The sequence below is a fragment of the Pelmatolapia mariae genome, linkage group LG6 (assembly GCF_036321145.2).
Source record: "Pelmatolapia mariae isolate MD_Pm_ZW linkage group LG6, Pm_UMD_F_2, whole genome shotgun sequence".
Taxonomy (NCBI): Eukaryota; Metazoa; Chordata; class Actinopteri; order Cichliformes; family Cichlidae; genus Pelmatolapia; species Pelmatolapia mariae.
This window is the reverse complement of record NC_086232.1, coordinates 34,378,382-34,395,343: the sequence shown is the minus strand read 5'-3', so window position 1 is coordinate 34,395,343 and position 16,962 is coordinate 34,378,382. Positions and strand designations below refer to the sequence as shown.

The window sequence follows — 16,962 nt, the reverse complement described above, 5'->3', positions numbered from 1 at the left end:
GGCACTCGGGTGGGGTTGCCAGTTCTGTGGTCTCCGATCCCTCCTTCGCAACTCGCCTCAGCAAACCCTCTTGGCACTGGGTTGCCAGGTTCTCAGCCACTCATACCTCCTCTGCTAAACTCTGCAGCAAACCTCAGCACCGGGTTGCCAGGTTCTCAGCCACCCATCCCTCCTCTGCTAAACGCCGCAGCAAACCTCGGCACCGGGTTGCCAGCTCCTCTCACCTCAGCTCCTTTCTACAACACTTCAGCTAACATTCTTACAACCAGGCATCCAACCATACATCCCTCTAACCCTACTTCTGTCAGTGAAGCTTCAAGCAGCCCATGGCCAAGCTTTTTAGCCCAGGCCTCTTTTCTTCAAACTAACACTGGTCAGTTTTCGCTGGTCTCAGCAATTCCTCCTCCCAACCCGACATCACAAGTGCCTTGAAGGTCCTGCCAATTCACCCTGATTTCTGGTGCTTGTTCGGAGTCAAGTGGAGGGATGCTTGCTTTCTCACTGTCAGGCTATCCTTTGGTTGCAAAAGCAGCCCTCAACTCACTCTCCAAAGCTCTATGTTGGATCTTCTCCAACAATCATAAACTGCCATTTTTGGTCCATCTGCTCGATGATTTCCTAGTCATTTCCCCTCCCACGTCACCGCCAACACGGGGGTTATCCACTCTGTGATCAGTCTTCTCTGTACTCGGTGTTCCACTGTCGGAAGAGTAAACAGAGGGACCTTCAACATCCCTGGGGTTCCTCGGCATAACCCTCAACATCAAGCGTTTCCAGGCCTCCCTGCCTATCGAAAAGCTCAATCGCATCACTCTTCTCCTCCAAAACTTTCTCCTCATTTCCACATTCCACACGACAGCTACTCTCTCTTTTGGGACACTCCTTTATCTCTCACTTGCTTTCACTTGCAGTATCTAAACTATCACTCCTTGACTCCATCTCGCTGGATAGCTCTTCCAAAGCCAAACTGCGACTCTGGCAACTTCTGCTTGCTAACTGGAACGACATTACTTTCTTTTACGATGATCAGCTGTCCCACCCTGACAACATTCAGCTCTACATAGATGCCGCCCTTTCTGCCATTTTGGGGGTTATTACGGCGTAAGGTGGTTCTCTTCAGCTTGGCCTCCTGAGTCCTGCCAATATATCCAGGAGCGGTTCCTCCCTTCGTCAGCCATTTTCGAAATTTACCCGGTGGTCATTGCAGCCTTACTGTGGGGCCACGAATTGTCAATAAGATCCATCCTCATTCACTCAGACAACCTTGCTGTAGTTGACATAATCAACAAAGGCCAAAGCAATTCCCCTTCCATCATGCACTTCATGCGTTGGGTCACGTGGCTATCAGTCACAGACCATTTCGTAATTAGAGCATAACACATCCCAGGGCATTTCAATTTCATTGCTGAGTCCCTGTCTCGTCTCTCCCTCCAGACATTCAGAGCCTTGGCCCTTCATGCAGAGTCAGCTCCGACACCAGTTCCTCCATTTTCAGTTACTACATTCGAGATCTAAACCCTAGCATCGCAGAACTCATCAGCCTCTCCCAAAAAGCAATAATAAACAGTGCTGCAGCAAGCACTTTGTCCACCTATTGGACCGCTTGGAACATGTTCTGTTCATTCCACAGTCACTTCAATCTTCCCGTCTTGTCATTTGACATTGCAACCATGTTCGGCTTCATATCTTATGCTTTCCGATTTCTGAGCATCAAAATTCCCATGATGAAGATGTATCTCGGCGGCATAAATTTCTTCACCAAAATGCTCACAGTTTCGCCATGCTCAACCATTACGTTGTCCCAGATACCATTACTCATAAAAGGTCTCCGATGTCATACTCCCTCTGCAACCCCACACCCCTAACTTCAGATCTTCTATATCGCTGAATCTCTACGCTCCGGCTGAAATACGGTGACTACTTCCTGGCACGTACACTCAAAGCCACTTTCCTGCTTGCCTTCTTCGGCTTCTTGCCCTGTTCCGAATTTACCTGCTTATCGTCGATATTTCAACCAGATCTTCACTTGTGTTTAAGCAACTTCCATCCAGTTTCGGAAGACTGCCTCATCTTCTTCCTCAAACGAAGCAAAACCACCCAGTCGGGCAGCCCCATTCCAATATACTACTTCAAAATAAACTCACCTTTAAGCCCCTTTGAATCGCTAAGCCAGTACCTCTACCTCAGAAAATCTCAGCACGCCTTACCTTCAGATCCACTGTTCATCACTGAATCCGGCCACATCCCAACAAGATCATGGTTTCTTTGACACTTTCGCCAAGTTCTCTCATCATCCAGGATTCCTCCCAATCTCTTCTCTGGCCATTACTTTTACTTCGGCGCTGCAATTTCTGCTTCCCGCAAGGGAATTCCTGACTACTTAATCCTCCTCCTGGGCTGATGGTCGTCACAAGCCTACCAGTTATGAATTTCAGGAGCAGGACCACACCTCATTCATAGCCCTTCTGGCCTCAAGCTATATATGACCCCTTCACCAATACCTGCTGTTGTCATTTTCATGCCCCCCCCCCCCCCCCCTGCTTTTTCCTTCTCTTCTTCTCTTCTTTCTTTCACTTCTCGTTAGTACATGGGGATCTGCCAGCCCGGGAGCCGCTGCCACTCCCCTTCGAGCCCATCCCCAAACGTGGTATTAGCTAGTGAATATGCATATAAAGGGGTAAAGCAATTAAAAAAGGTTGCATTCACAATTTTTAAAAAGAGAAAAAAGAAACTCCATTCAAAGAAATTATTCAATTTCCAATTGCAATCTTAGTGCTCTCACTGCCCTTGAGTTATTCCACCATTGTAGCCACACTACAGCCTGTGTGAGGCTGTTCATAGCTGTAGCAGGGCCTTCATCTGCATTCCGACATCAAATTGCTATCATTGTCTCAGCATCAAAAATAAAAATGTACACATAATTACAAATTCCAATTGTGCCACATTCTTTTATATTTTTATATTTTATACATACAACTCTGTTAATGCTTTACACTTTAGTTTTCTTACTCCACTTTCTGCAGCCCCCATCACTTCCTCTATGTTTTTTTCCTTGGGTGTATTTCTGCTCATGGTGTCATCGGCTTCTGAAAATACACAGTATACATAGTGGTTGTACTTGTTTTGCATCTATATTTGCATCTATATTTGAGTGTAAGCATGTCCATGTGTACATGACTGTAAAAGATACCATTAACTCTTGAGCATCTGTTCTTATAAACTGTAACTAGGAGACACATCAGTAGCAGGATAGGAGGTACAGTGTAAACTACATAGAGTGCTGCATCTGAAAAACAGAAACCAAAAGAGGAGACAATAAAAAGAAACACTTTCCAAAACACTTTTATTTTCATGCACATAAGCGGAGAAATGTGGCCTTCCAAGATGTTTTCATGTTCACTTTTCTTTTTGTTAATAGTTATGTGTTTTTTAACTTAACAAAAAACCCACAGATGTTTTAACATATTGGTGTGACATACACTCACTTCATGTACTGTAACCATGAAACCATAACCATAAACAAAACTAAATGTTAATCTTGAATGTGAAAAGGTACTTGGTCTCACAACATTTCTCAGCTGGCGTGCACACTAACAGAAACACATATGCAGTTTATATTTTCTATAATAGCTTTACCTGGGATTTTTCTGGTGTGCTGCAAAAAGACTGTAAGAGAAGAAGACTCTTAGTGTTGTTACCACATTCTTCACATGTCTAGTAAAAGAAAACATTTCATCAGATATGACTTACTGATTAAAAAGTGAAAATGTGGAAAATCAACCCTTAAGTTTTTAACTTTTCTTTTGCCTCAAAAATTTTCACTTTAAATTAGTAAAAAAAAAAGTTTTATAAAAGAATGTATAACATTTGTTTTGTTTAAATTATTTTCTGTCTTTAATATGTTGTTAGTCAAAACAATGCATAGCATCTGAATTATATTCTCCTCCAATGACGACAAGCCTTGCTTTTCCAGTAACTGAGAAGTCTGCTCACACCATCACACCGCCTCAACCAAAACCTGTTACCCTAAGGGTGCAGGAATTACTGTAACGTTCTCTATATCTTCTCCATAACTTAATCCTATGATCCGACTCCTGAAATCAGAATCCGCAGTCAATGCTGAACATAGTGTTCCTCCACATGTTCAATAATGAGTGCACATTTTGCTGCCATCAATGCAAACAGCACTATGAGACGAGAGAGTGGCTGTGTGCAGTCTGTTCCAGATTGTCTGGGTAAGGAGGTGTCGGCCATATTGCCCTGCAAACACTGAATGCAAATCAGTAAAAGACTGCCTACAGTTTCTAAATGTTGACAACATGAGGTAGTATGCTCTTTTTGGGATCTCTGAAATCCCTCTGACATAATATGAAACTTGGTCTTCAATTCTGAGATGGTCCTAGGACTTACTCCAGATAATGCTGCAACTTGGTAAATGGTAAATAGACTGATTCTTCTATAGCCCTTTTCTATACACATATTCACAGTCCAATGTATGCATCGGAGAGCAATTTGGGGTTCAGTATCTTGCCCAAGGATATTTGGCATGCAGCCATAGATCAGCCAAAGATCGAACCTGAGCTACAGCCAGGAGGTAGAGCAGGTTGGTTTTGCAGAACACCAGCTTGAAGTTGCCCTGTGGCATGGGCCCTATCCAGATCAGACAAACATGGTACTAATGACTGCTGTTGCAGGGTCTATGCTCACAGGTGCTGCCAATCAGGCAAGAAGTAATCAGTGACCTGGTTATCAGCACTTGGGGTAAAAGACAAGAGTCAAAACAAAACATGAGTCAGTAGCAGAATAAGCTGATTGGTATTGGCAGAGAAGATTTGGCAATTTTTCCATTGACACAACCCACATACTCAAGCCTGCTGCTCAGCTCACATTTGCATTTTTCTTACAAATGTGGCCCAATATAGGGAAATAAACAGGCTTCCCTACAGTATAAGATTTATTGCCAAGAAACATTGTTAAAACAAAGAGATAATTGACCAAACACAAATGTTCTTACTATTTGTGTTTAGATTTCATGTTTAAAATGTCCTTTTAAAAAGTTATTTTCCTGATATTGTAGCAGAGACTAGTGTTGATGCCAAGATTACATGCCATCATGCAGTGATGTCTACACAATGATATTACCCTTAAAAGTTTACCCAATATATATATTTTTTTCTCAGACGTTTTCTTTATTTAATGTTTTACCTGAAGCAGGTAAAACACTCAAGGTACAAATACTTGACATAGACTTTGTATGACATAGACATTAAATTGGTAGAATTTTATTATTGATATTTTCTTATATTGAAATTATGTATATTGATATATATTCCATATTCCCGTGATATTAATGCTCAGTTCGTCATTAAAAAGCATGTTCTAAAAATAAATTCTGGCTTGAGTTTGTGGCACAGAGAGTTTAAAAAAAATCAATTTCTACTCAAAAAATATTCATTTGGCTGTTATGAGAGTTTAAAATTGGAAAAAGACTAATTAAAAAGTATGAAAAATGCAACCCTGTTATTTACATCAGCGGCTTTTTAGTCTGAAAACCTTTATAGTATGAAGACAAAATTTTTAAGAATTAATTAAATATGCAAAGTGATTTCAACAAAATCTACATGGAATAAGCCATTTATGGGTTTGTTATGACTAAGCTTTGTTACAAATGCAAATATTGACTAAACAGTGTAAGTTAGAATATGACTACTTAGAGAGACAAAAATGTTTTGTGGTCTCAGACCACCTGTGGTAAGTGAGGCTCTCGGTAGTTCTATTTCTTGTGCTGCTATTTTTTGTGCTGAGTGTGAACATCATATTGACAGTTTTAGTTTTACTTATTCACTCTTCAGACAACTGAACCAACATAAAACAAACACATGGCTTAAAAGCTATACATTGTATTATCTTAACCAAAAGTCTCCAGCATACCTGACAGCTCAATCTTGGTGTAGTTTCCAACTCTCCACTGTGAGTGTGACCCACACCAGTATGTCCCAGCATCAGCTGCTTCCAGTTCTGTGATCCTCACTGTGAAAGAGCTGGAAGCAACATCATTTTGCAGTGTGAACCTGCTTCGACTCGTCACCATGTCCGAGCAATTGTTGCGGTGGTCTCCCTTACAGAGGAACTTCCTGTTATCCCAGTGTTGTGGAGGATAAGGACACTGCAGAGTTAGTGGATTTCCTGCAGTACAATTTATTTTAGTTGATTTGACACAGCACCACTCTGTCAGATTGAAAGAGAAACATTATTTCAGAATAATCAAATATTTAAGTTTCTTAGAGACTATTTGACAGCAAATAATGTCTTCTTGGTGCTGGTGTAAAGAGCTATTACTGTGATTTTTTACCTTCAACTTCCAGCTCAACAGCAGAGAAAACATCCAGCTCAGAGTTTCTGTGGACACCACAGAGGTATGACCCTGAATCATTACGAGTCAAACTGTTAATGTTCACTGTGAATGTTCCTAACACTTTGTCATCATCAAGTCTGAATCGTGCATTTTGTTTGTTGTCAGAGGTGATTAGTGCCTGCTGCAGACATGTGGAGGGCTGATTTCCTCTGCAGATGTACTTCAGGCTGTTCTGATACTGAGACTCATACCGACAACTGATGGACTCAGAGTATCCCTCATAACTTTGAACTTTGGTCACAGTGTCACAGCATCTGTCTGTCAAGAAGGTAAAAAACACCAAAAGATACGTTACAGCCACGAAACTATTACATATAAGACTTAAGTGTTTTTTCCAAGTTAAAGTGCAGTTTTACAGAAGGTCAGTTTTGCAGCAAAAAATACAGATAGTCATGTATTCACATACCACTGTTTAAAGATATGCAAACTTCTATTAACCTGAAACTGAAGTCCTTCCCTTTAACTTTATTTGTTGTGATATTTTTTTTTATTAGCAATCTATAATTGACTTTTGCAATGCCCCTTTTTTTTCTTTTTACCTTGTACTAATTTCAGCTTGACTTCAGTGTAGATATCTTTTCCAGTTCTGGTCACCCCACACCAGTATTTTCCAGCATCCGTAGATTGAAGATCAAAGATAGTTGTTGTGAAGATTCGTGCACTGTTGTCATCATAAATTGAGTATTTGGTTTTGCTTGCTTTTGATTTGCTTGTAATGAGAACATCACTGCTGCCACAGCCATTCTTACATAGGTACTTCTCATGAGATTCATAACTCTGATCATAAGAGCAGGAGACATTAACCTCTCTCCCCACATATCCGGTCACATTGATCATCCCCACTGCACTGGTCACACATCTCAGAGAAACTAAGAAGACAAAATATAACGTGAAAAGATCATGTTTTACTTTGTCAGGTCAGCTTTCTTACTAGCAAATTTAGTGCTGTATAAAGAAATTAGAAGACCAATACAGGACGTCACTTACTGTTGCTTAATACTAAAACATACATTTATTTGTTAGTATACAGCTGGTTTTAATCTTTATCTGTTTTCTTATTTAAATTACTTACTGCAGAAGATGAACAGCAGACTTTGAATGCTCCACATCTTTGCTCATCGAAATAGAAACGTGACAGGAAATATTTTCAGTACTGAAAAGCTTGTGCAGACACTAGGGTCATTTCATGTCATAGCAATATGAGGGGAGGGGTGGAGCTAGACTATCAGGACATCAACATTCTTAGATGGCAGTTCATATAAAGGTATTTTAATAGATTGTAAAATAGCTGACATATGACATCTAGTGGTGAAAGAAGTGTTATGCAGTGTATAAATTAAAAATCTTGCATCAAAAGAGTTAAGTAATAGTATTTAACTATATTTAGTATGGGTGGGGGAAAATTTTATACAGTATAATACTGTGATTTTCTGTGGTGATATTATATTGATACAGGGACACCAAATACAGATATATATATATATACATTAAAAAACAAACAAACACCCATCTCGCCCCTGCGGGCGGTTTATCCTTCAAGCTCGGGCCCTCTACCAGAGACCTGGGAGCTTGAGGGTCCTGCGCAGTGTCTTAGCTGTTCCCAGGACTGCGCTCTTCTGGACAGAGATCTCCGATGTTGTTCCCGGGATCTGCTGGAGCCACTCGCCTAGCTTGGGAGTCACCGCACCTAGTGCTCCGATTACCACGGGGACCACTGTTACCTTCACCCTCCACATCCTCTCGAGCTCTTCTCTGAGCCCTTGGTATTCCTCCAGCTTCTCGTGTTCCTTCTTCCTGATGTTGCTGTCATTCGGAACCGCTACATCGATCACTACGGCCGTCTTCTCCTGTTTGTCCACCACCACTATGTCCGGTTGGTTAGCCACCACCATTTTGTCCGTCTGTATCTGGAAGTCCCACAGGATCTTAGCTCGGTCATTCTCCATCACCCTTGGGGGTATCTCCCATTTTGACCTCGGGACTTCCAGGTTATACTCGGCACAGATGTTCCTGTACACTATGCCGGCCACTTGGTTATGGCGTTCCATGTATGCCTTGCCTGCTAGCATCTTGCACCCTGCTGTTATGTGCTGGATTGTCTCTGGGGTATCTTTACACAGCCTGCACCTGCGATAGGAGAAGGATTGTTGAATGCGAGAGGAACATGTGTATATATATATATATATATATATATATATATATATATATATATATATATATATATATTTTTTTTTTTTTTTTTTTTTTTTTTTTTTATTAAAAGTTCTCTTGGAATAATACAGGGCTCATCTCATGCACCTCCTGAAATAATGTTTGGTGAGCAAACAGATTATATCAACTCAACCAAAAAGCCATCCAACACACTTGTCTTGCCTAACTTACCTCCTAATTCAAAGCAAGCTATTGCTCTGTCACACTAAAGTAAAAATAGGCCCTGGATCTCCTTTCATCTGAAAAACTAAAACAAAAAAATGTGTCTGGCTTGTGACTGTACTAATTTTTTTTTTCTATTCTGCTATCAAGTTCAAGTTGTGGTGACGAAATGGTTGCCCAGAGTTTGAGAGTGTTGCACACTCAGTCTCCACTTTTTATTACAAGGTGATTGGACAGATCTTCTGACAGAGGCACATAACTAACTTGGACTCATTGCAATCACTTTTAGAGAGATTTTCACTCTAAAAAAATGAAACAAATACTATAAATTCAGGCATATTGCCGACGTGTTTCCAGCAGTGAAAATGAGTCTTTGTCAGTGTGCACAATTTGAGAAGACTTGACTAACTTGGCTGCCAGCTGGGTGTATTCTGGTCATATTCCCATAGCATAGGGAGGCTGCTCAGGATATCACAAAATGTTAAAAATTAGAATAATATATCATGAGTGAAGTATTGTGATAATATCATTTCGTGGGGTGACACACTTTTTCACTCCTTAATCCACCAGGAGAGTTTTGCAGAACTCTTATAAAGAAGCATCAGCTGTCAGTGGGATCACGAGGAGACACTGATGAGGGCAGCAAGTTGGAACACTCATTAAACTCCATCAGCAGGGATTCTGATCTCCCTTCAGTTCACCTGGAAAATGCCTGATCTCTTGTCAGTAAGAGGGATGAACTGCTGTGCTTCAACAGAATAAACAGGATTTTTTCCAGATCTTCAACCCTGTGTTTCACCTGGCTGGATGAACATGTCCTTGGTTCATATCTGCTCGACTACTGTGAGCAGGCTGCAATTCGGAGGTTTCAGAAAAAGTGAGGGGAGGTAGAATCTGCTTGTGTCTTCAAGGTTGGCTACAGCACAGTGTTAAAAAAGTTCATACAATCTTTACTTAGAGAGAATTTTTATTAATTGCAAATCTTTTTATTCACCATGGGAGTTTCCTTCATTTATTGTGTTTGGTGTTTAAATTCCATCTGAGGCCTGTGCTAGTGAGGTATTGCAAAACCTTGTTGACCCCTTAACTAAAATGGGGCACAAATGCACACTCTAACTTCAGCTACAGCCAACCCCCTCCCCAAATAAATAAATACATAAAATATGATAAATCAATCAGACGAATTTTTAAAGTGTTCCTTTGATTTTTTGAGCATTCCTTTAATTATTTTTTTGAAAAGAGAAACAAAGGCACTAAGTGTGGACAGCAACCGTTTTTTTTTGTCAACATCATGTGACAGGTCTTTAATAAAATAAGCATACATCTGGAAAGTCAAAAATGGTTATCCTGAAAAATAGAAACTTTAAACAATTTGCTTTCTAAACAACAATTTATGTTGTACATGTCCTTATTAAAATATTTATAACTTCTCATCCACACTCCATCCTCTGTCATATCATAGGTGTACAAAACAATGACAGTATAAAAAAACAGTCTAAAACAGTAAATTAAAAAGCAAGTTTTACAATTAACAAACATGAAGACCAGACCATTTCAAATTAATGAGTGATACAATCTGAAGTCTTGCCCAGTATATCTATGCACCATAATCACTGTATTCAGAGTTACACTAGCACATCACCTGCAGGGGTCAGTGCCACACTCTAAGAACTGACACTGACAGTGTAACTTTTGAAGGAGGACAAAAATCTGGTCTCCTCAGAAGAAGATCAAAGCTCAGGTCATCATGCTTCAATAGAAAAGACTGGACTGGTTTGAATAACCGACCGAGTCAGCAGTTTTGCGGATGTTTCTGTGTATTTTCTTTTGAAATGTTTTATTTTCTCTTTGAATATCTCAAGAATATATTGCCCCGAGTTTGTTGATTACGGCAAAAACTTATGTTCTAATGAAAAACACATCTGATCAGTTGCTTTGTAAAAGTACATTTTTTTTGCACATCTTAAGTAAACAGCATTACCATACGAACAAACCAACCAACCAAAAACTGACATGTTGTGACCAAAAATCGATTTTTTTTCATGTTACACTCATGTTGATCTTTTACATTTAGGGGTTTCCACAGTTCATAGAAAATGAGCAAATATTTTTATGAACACTTTAAGCAACTAATGAAAGGAAAGATATGGATCACAGATACAAACTCTTTTATCTTCTGTTGGCTTTTTGAAAATTTTCATTACAGTAGATGTCTTCTGTTGCCATTGCAGACATGATTTCATAGACGCCTTCCTCTCCACCTCCATCTTTGCAGACTTTTTGCTGTACGTATGTCATCACAACTTCTTGATTTGTATAAATCTAAAGATGAATCAACACACAATAAACAGAACAATTAATGATACATGTTGCAGAAATCTGTGTTGTTATGGAAACATTTTGAAGAAAATGTTGTCTACACTGGCTCTGTAGCCAAAATAGCCTCATGCTTCCACCAGTGAGACAAGTTGCAGTGTACATATGTGCCTGTCCAGACTCCAGACATATGAAAACTGAAGAAAATACAACTACAAGTGATAAATGTCATTTGTTTAGAAGATTGGGAGAACAAAACAACAATATTAAAAATAGAGATGTTGCAAAGAAACAGATTCTAAAACATGAATGCTTACATTATCAGCAGCACATGAATTCTATATCTTTGGTTGTCTAAGTCCAGCCAATAGATGAGTTTAGTCACCCCACAAGCTGCAGAGATCTGGGTTATGATTGACATATGTTGGAAAAGTGTTTTTTCTTCTCTAACACTATAGGCAGGATAGCTGCTTTCTGTTGTGTATCTCTGACAGTGAGATTCATTGCAGTATGCATTCATGTCCAGATTTATAATAACCATAATATAGAAACCATTCTGAAGGAATTACAATTAAGGATAATGAATGTAGCGGCACATAATATAGTAAGTTTTTTAAGAGCCACTCTTAAGTGCCCCAGTGTAATACACTTATTTATCACCAGTCAAAGTCACATTAAAAACAGGCCAAGGGAGCACTTCTCTTTTGTTGTGTGAATTAGCTGCATGGTTCTCATCACTTTGTTAATTAGCACCCAGCCATGAAAGCTCGGAGAAACCTTGATTTATACAATCACCTAAGCTGTGACAAATTGCAACAGTTTGTTCTGCTGCGGAGTTGCAGCATATAACATATTTTTTTCTGCTAGTCATTTGTGTTAGATGGTGGCATAATATGCGCATAATATAAAAGACGTAAAGCAAATAAAAAAATTTGAAAAAAAAAGAAACTCCATTCAAAGAAATTATTCAATTTCCAATTGCAATCTTAGTGCTCTCACTGCCCTGGAGTTATTCCACCATTGTAGCCACACTACAGCCTGTGTGAGGCTGTTCAAAGCTGTAGCAGGGCCTTCATCTGCATTCCGACATCAATTTGCTATCATTGTCTCAGCATCAAAAATTAAAATGTACACATAATTACAAATTCCAATTGTGCCACATTCTTTTATATTTTTATATTTTATACATACAACTCTGTTAATGCTTTACACTTTAGTTTTCTTACTCCACTTTCTGCAGCCCCCATCACTTCCTCTATGTTTTTTTCCTTGGGTGTATTTCTGCTCATGGTGTCATCGGCTTCTGAAAATATATAGTATACATAGTGGTTGTACTTCATTTGCATCTATATTTGCATCTATATTTGAGTGTAAGCATGTCCATGTGTACATGACTGTAAAAGATACCATTAACTCTTGAGCATCTGTTCTTATAAACCGTAACTAGGAGACACATCAGTAGCAGGACAGGAGGTACAGTGTAAACTACATAGAGTGCTGCATCTGAAAAACAGAAACCAAAAGAGGAGACAATAAAAAGAAACATTTTCCAAAACACTTACCATATTTTTCAGGCTGTAAGGCGCACTTAAAATCCTTTAATTTTCTCAAAAATCAACAGTGCGCTTTATAATCTGGTGCGCCTTATGTATGAATTCTGGTTGTGCTTACTGACCTTGAACCAATTTTATGTGGTACACAGCGCTCAAAAATCTGTCAAAAAATGTTTTAGTACGACTTTGGTAAGCTACGAAGCCGCACCGCTTGATGGATTGTCTGAACATTACGGACACCGTAGTCAGGAGCTTCGCGGAGTAATCCGGGACTAAACTCCGCTTCAGGTCCCAAAGTCAAACAAACACTGCGGCATCACTGAGAGTCAAAATCTGTCTAAATTCTTTCTTCTTTAATAAAGAAGAAGTAAGCAGTGTTGCTGCTTTACCGAGAAAGTACAAAAAATTAGTTGAGTAAAGTTTGACTTATCTGACTGCTATAATCCGGTGCGCCTTATGGTCCGAAAAATATGATAATAACTTAAGAGCAGAAATGTGGCCCTTCATTATGCTTTCATATTCACTTTTCTTTTTGTTAGTAGTTATGTGTTTTTTAACTTAACACAAACCCACAGATGTTTTAACATATCGGTGTGACATAGACTTACTTCATGTACTGTAACCATGAAACCATAACCATAAACAAAACCAAATGTTAACCTTAAATGTGAAAAGGTACTTGTTCTCACAACATTTCTCAGCTGGCATGCACACTAACAGAAACACATATGCAGTTTATATTTTTTTAAATAGCTGTACCTGGGATTTTTCTGGTGTGCTGCAAAAAGACTGTAAGAGAAAAACACTTTTAGTGTTGTTACCACATTCATTTCAAGACAGACTTTGTTTTTTCTATTTTTTTTTTAACAGAATGGCTAGTAAAAGATGACATTTCATCAGATATGACTTACTGATTAAAAAGTGAAAAAGTAACAATAAACTCCTAAAATGTTTCTTTTTGCCTCAACAATTTTCACTTTCAATTAGAAAATAATTTCAACAAAACAAATGTTATACATTCTGTTATATAAAAAGAATTCTTTACTGTCTTTAATATGTGGCTAGTCAAAATAAGTTATAGCATGTGGATTATTTTCTTCTCCAATGATGACAGAAGTCTGCACACACCATCACACTGTCTCCACCAAAACCTTTTACCCTAAGGGTGCAGGAATTACTATAATGTTCTCTATATCTTCTCCGTAGCTTAACCATATGATCCGAGTCCCGAAAGTGTAATCCGCAATGATTGATGAACATGATGTTCCTCCACATGTTAAAGTTCAAGTGCACATTTTGCTGCCACCAGCGCAAACAACACTATGAGACGAGATACTGGCTGTGTGCAGTCTGTTCCAGATTGTCTGGGTAAGGAGGCGTTGGCCTTTTCTACTCACCCATTCACACCGGCACTGTTTTCTATGATTAAATGCTTTCTATTTAATACCAGCACACATTCACACTCCAATGCATGCATCGGAGAGCAATTTGGGGTTCAGTATCTTGCCCAAGGATATTTGGCATGCAGCCAGGGATCGAACCTGATTTAAGAGAGATTAGATTGTGTTTCTGTCATGTAGTGATTGTGCTTAACTGCATGAAGCTTATTAGACATTATGAAACTGTCATGGTCCTGGGTCTTTTGATGCAGCGTTTTGTGTTTCTTCTTCTTATTATTATGTATTCTGTTTGAGACTTTCTTTTCTTGGTTTTGGTTTCTGTTCTTCCTTGGTTTAGTGTCCAGTCATCCCTGCTTGTGTGTTCCCTCTGCTCTGTTAGTTTCATGTCTCTGAGTTCTGTCAGTGTATGTTTCCTGTTTTACTTTGAAGGCCCATATTTGGTGTCAGTGTATTTAGTTTGCGTCCTTCCTGTCTCATCATGTCAATTAGGTTCAGCTGTGTCTCCCTCCTTTGTGCAGTTTCCTTGTTTCCCCATGTGTATTTATAGTGTGTGTCCTCTTGTGCTTGTTACTGGTCCATCTGTGTTGTCTCCCTGAGCCACTCTGTGTCCCTGCATGCTGTTCTCCCTCCTTGTCGTTCTTCGTGTTGCCTCTGCTCTCCATACCCTCGTATTGAGGTTTGTTGTTTAGTTCTTAGCTTTCCCAGTTTAGATTATTTCTTAGTTCTCTTTCTCGCGCCCTTGCTGTTGGTTGTATGTCAGTCTCCTTAAATAAAGCTCACTCACATCTCAGCCAGTGCCTGCACTTTGGGTCCTTCATTCATACCTCAACGCAGCTTGCCCCACAAACTGTGACAGAAACAGTGAATTTTGCCAAAGTGCTTAACTTTGAGAAGCTTCCTAACAGTCTGCAGTCTATGAACTAACCTCAGCTAACAATGTTAGCTTGGTGGCGAGTACCCTTCATTAATAGTAATAAAAATCACACAGCATAGCACATCGACGGTACTGAAGTTTTGCCCATCCCATTCTTCTTATGAAGTGGTGTTGGAAATGCATTCCTGCCCATGCACTGCTGGCTCTGGGTCCATTGTGTAACTTACACCACCAACATTAACTGGACGCTTAATTTAGAGCCTCTTATTGGGTGTTTTGTTTGGGTTTCCAGCAATCCGAATCAGAGAAACTGTATTAATCCCAGATGGAAATTGAGTTTTTTTTTTTTTTTTTTAAAAGAGGGGTGGGTTGTACTCAAACCCAGGCCGCCCATTCTCAGCCATGCAATGTATGACTACATGCTTATCCAACTGAGTTAAACCTACCCCCGACTGCATTTAGTCACCAAAATTGGAGAAGGCATAGAGAGGGGCTAGCCTAACATATGAAACAGGAAATGACCGCCGTGCATTCTATTTATTTCAACAAAGTAACTGTATTCTGATTACCACCCATTTAAACGGTAACTGTAATAGAATACAGTTAGATCATCTTGATGCATTCTCAATCATCCAGGAAAGTAAATCTCCAAAAGTTGATTCTGTTCATCTGGATGTAGAGTTTTCACTTAAATATGCAGTGTTCAGATTTGAACGAAATTTACATGAAATAAGCCATTTATGGGGTTGTTACAACTAAGTTTAATTACAAATGCGAGGATTGATTGTATAGTGGAAGTTAGAATATGACTGCTTAGAAGGACAAAAATATTTTTGTAGCCTCAGACCACCTGTGGTAAGTGAGGCTCTCAGTAGTTCTATTTTTTGTGCTGCTATTTTTTGTGCTGAGTGTAAACATCATATTGACAGTTTTAGTTTTACTGCACTCTTCAGATAGCTGAACTGACCTAAAACATGAACTGACATAAAACAAACACGTGGCTTAAATTGTATTAACTTATACAAAAGTGTCCAGCATACCTGACAGCTCAATCTTGGTGTAGTTTCCAACTCTCCACTGTGAGTGTGACCCACACCAGTATGTCCCAGCATCAGCTGCTTCCAGTTCTGTGATCCTCACTGTGAAAGAGCTGGAAGCAGCATCATCTTGCAGTGTGAACCTGCTTCGACTCGTCACCATGTCTGTGCATTTGTTGTGCTGGTCTCCCTTACAGAGGAACTTCCTGTTATCCCAGTGTTGTGGAGGATAAGGACACTGCAGAGTTAGTGGATTTCCTGCAGTACCATTTATTTTAGTTGATTTGACACAGCACCACTCTGTCACATTGAAAGAGAAACATTATTTCAGAATAATCAAATATTTAAGTTTCTTAGAGACTATTTGACAGCAAATAATGTCTTCTTGGTGCTGGTGTAAAGAGCTGTTACTGTGATTTTTTACCTTCAACTTTAAGCTCAACAGCAGAGAAAACATCCAGCTCAGAGTTTCTGTGGACACCACAGAGGTATGACCCTGAATCATTACGAGTCAAACTGTTAATGTTCACTGTGAATGTTCCTAACACTTTGTCATCATCAAGTCTGAATCGTCCATTTTGTTTGGTGTCAGAGGTGATTAGTGCCTGCTGCAGACATGTGGAGGGCTGATTTCCTCTGCAGATGTACTTCAGGCTGTTCTGATACCGAGACTCATACCGACAACTGATGGACTCAGAGTATCTCTCATAACTTTGAACTTTGGTCACAGTGTCACAGCAGCTGTCTGTCAAGAAGGTAAACAACACCAAAAGATACGTTACAGCCACGAAACTATTACATATAAGAGTTAAGTGTTTTATTTTTTCAAGTTAAAGTGCAGTTTAACGCAATGTCAATTTTGCAGCAAAAATTAGAGATTCCAGTCATGTATTCACATACCACTGTTTAAAGATATGCAAACTCCTATTAACCTGAAACTGAAGTCCTTCCCTTCAACTTTATCTGTTATGATATTTTCTTATTAGCAATCTAC

General features: G+C 39.4%; 1 protein-coding gene across 1 annotated transcript; it reads right to left on the bottom strand.

Moving 5' to 3' along the window:
- Positions 1–922: 922 nt before the first annotated feature.
- Positions 923–7,524, bottom strand: LOC134629784 (polymeric immunoglobulin receptor-like). The gene is made up of 8 exons (XM_063477300.1): positions 7,488–7,524; positions 6,955–7,284; positions 6,353–6,673; positions 5,932–6,228; positions 3,637–3,666; positions 3,191–3,286; positions 3,010–3,086; positions 923–1,165 (listed from the first exon to the last, which is right to left on the bottom strand). Exons 1-8 carry the CDS (start codon positions 7,522–7,524, stop codon positions 923–925), a joined length of 1,431 nt encoding a protein of 476 aa, XP_063333370.1.
- Between the last annotated feature and the right edge of the window lie 9,438 nt (positions 7,525–16,962).

Bases quoted from the DNA above. Each gene is read 5' to 3' on its own strand.
- LOC134629784 (XM_063477300.1), bottom strand. From the start codon at position 7,524: ATGTGGAGCATTCAAAGTCTGCTGTTCATCTTCTGCA. The intron at 3,287-3,636 runs GTAAAGCTATTA...TCTGTTTTTCAG, and splicing joins GCACACCAGAAAAATCCCAG to ATGCAGCACTCTATGTAGTT. The intron at 3,087-3,190 runs GTATCTTTTACA...GTGTATTTTCAG, and splicing joins CAGATGCTCAAGAGTTAATG to AAGCCGATGACACCATGAGC.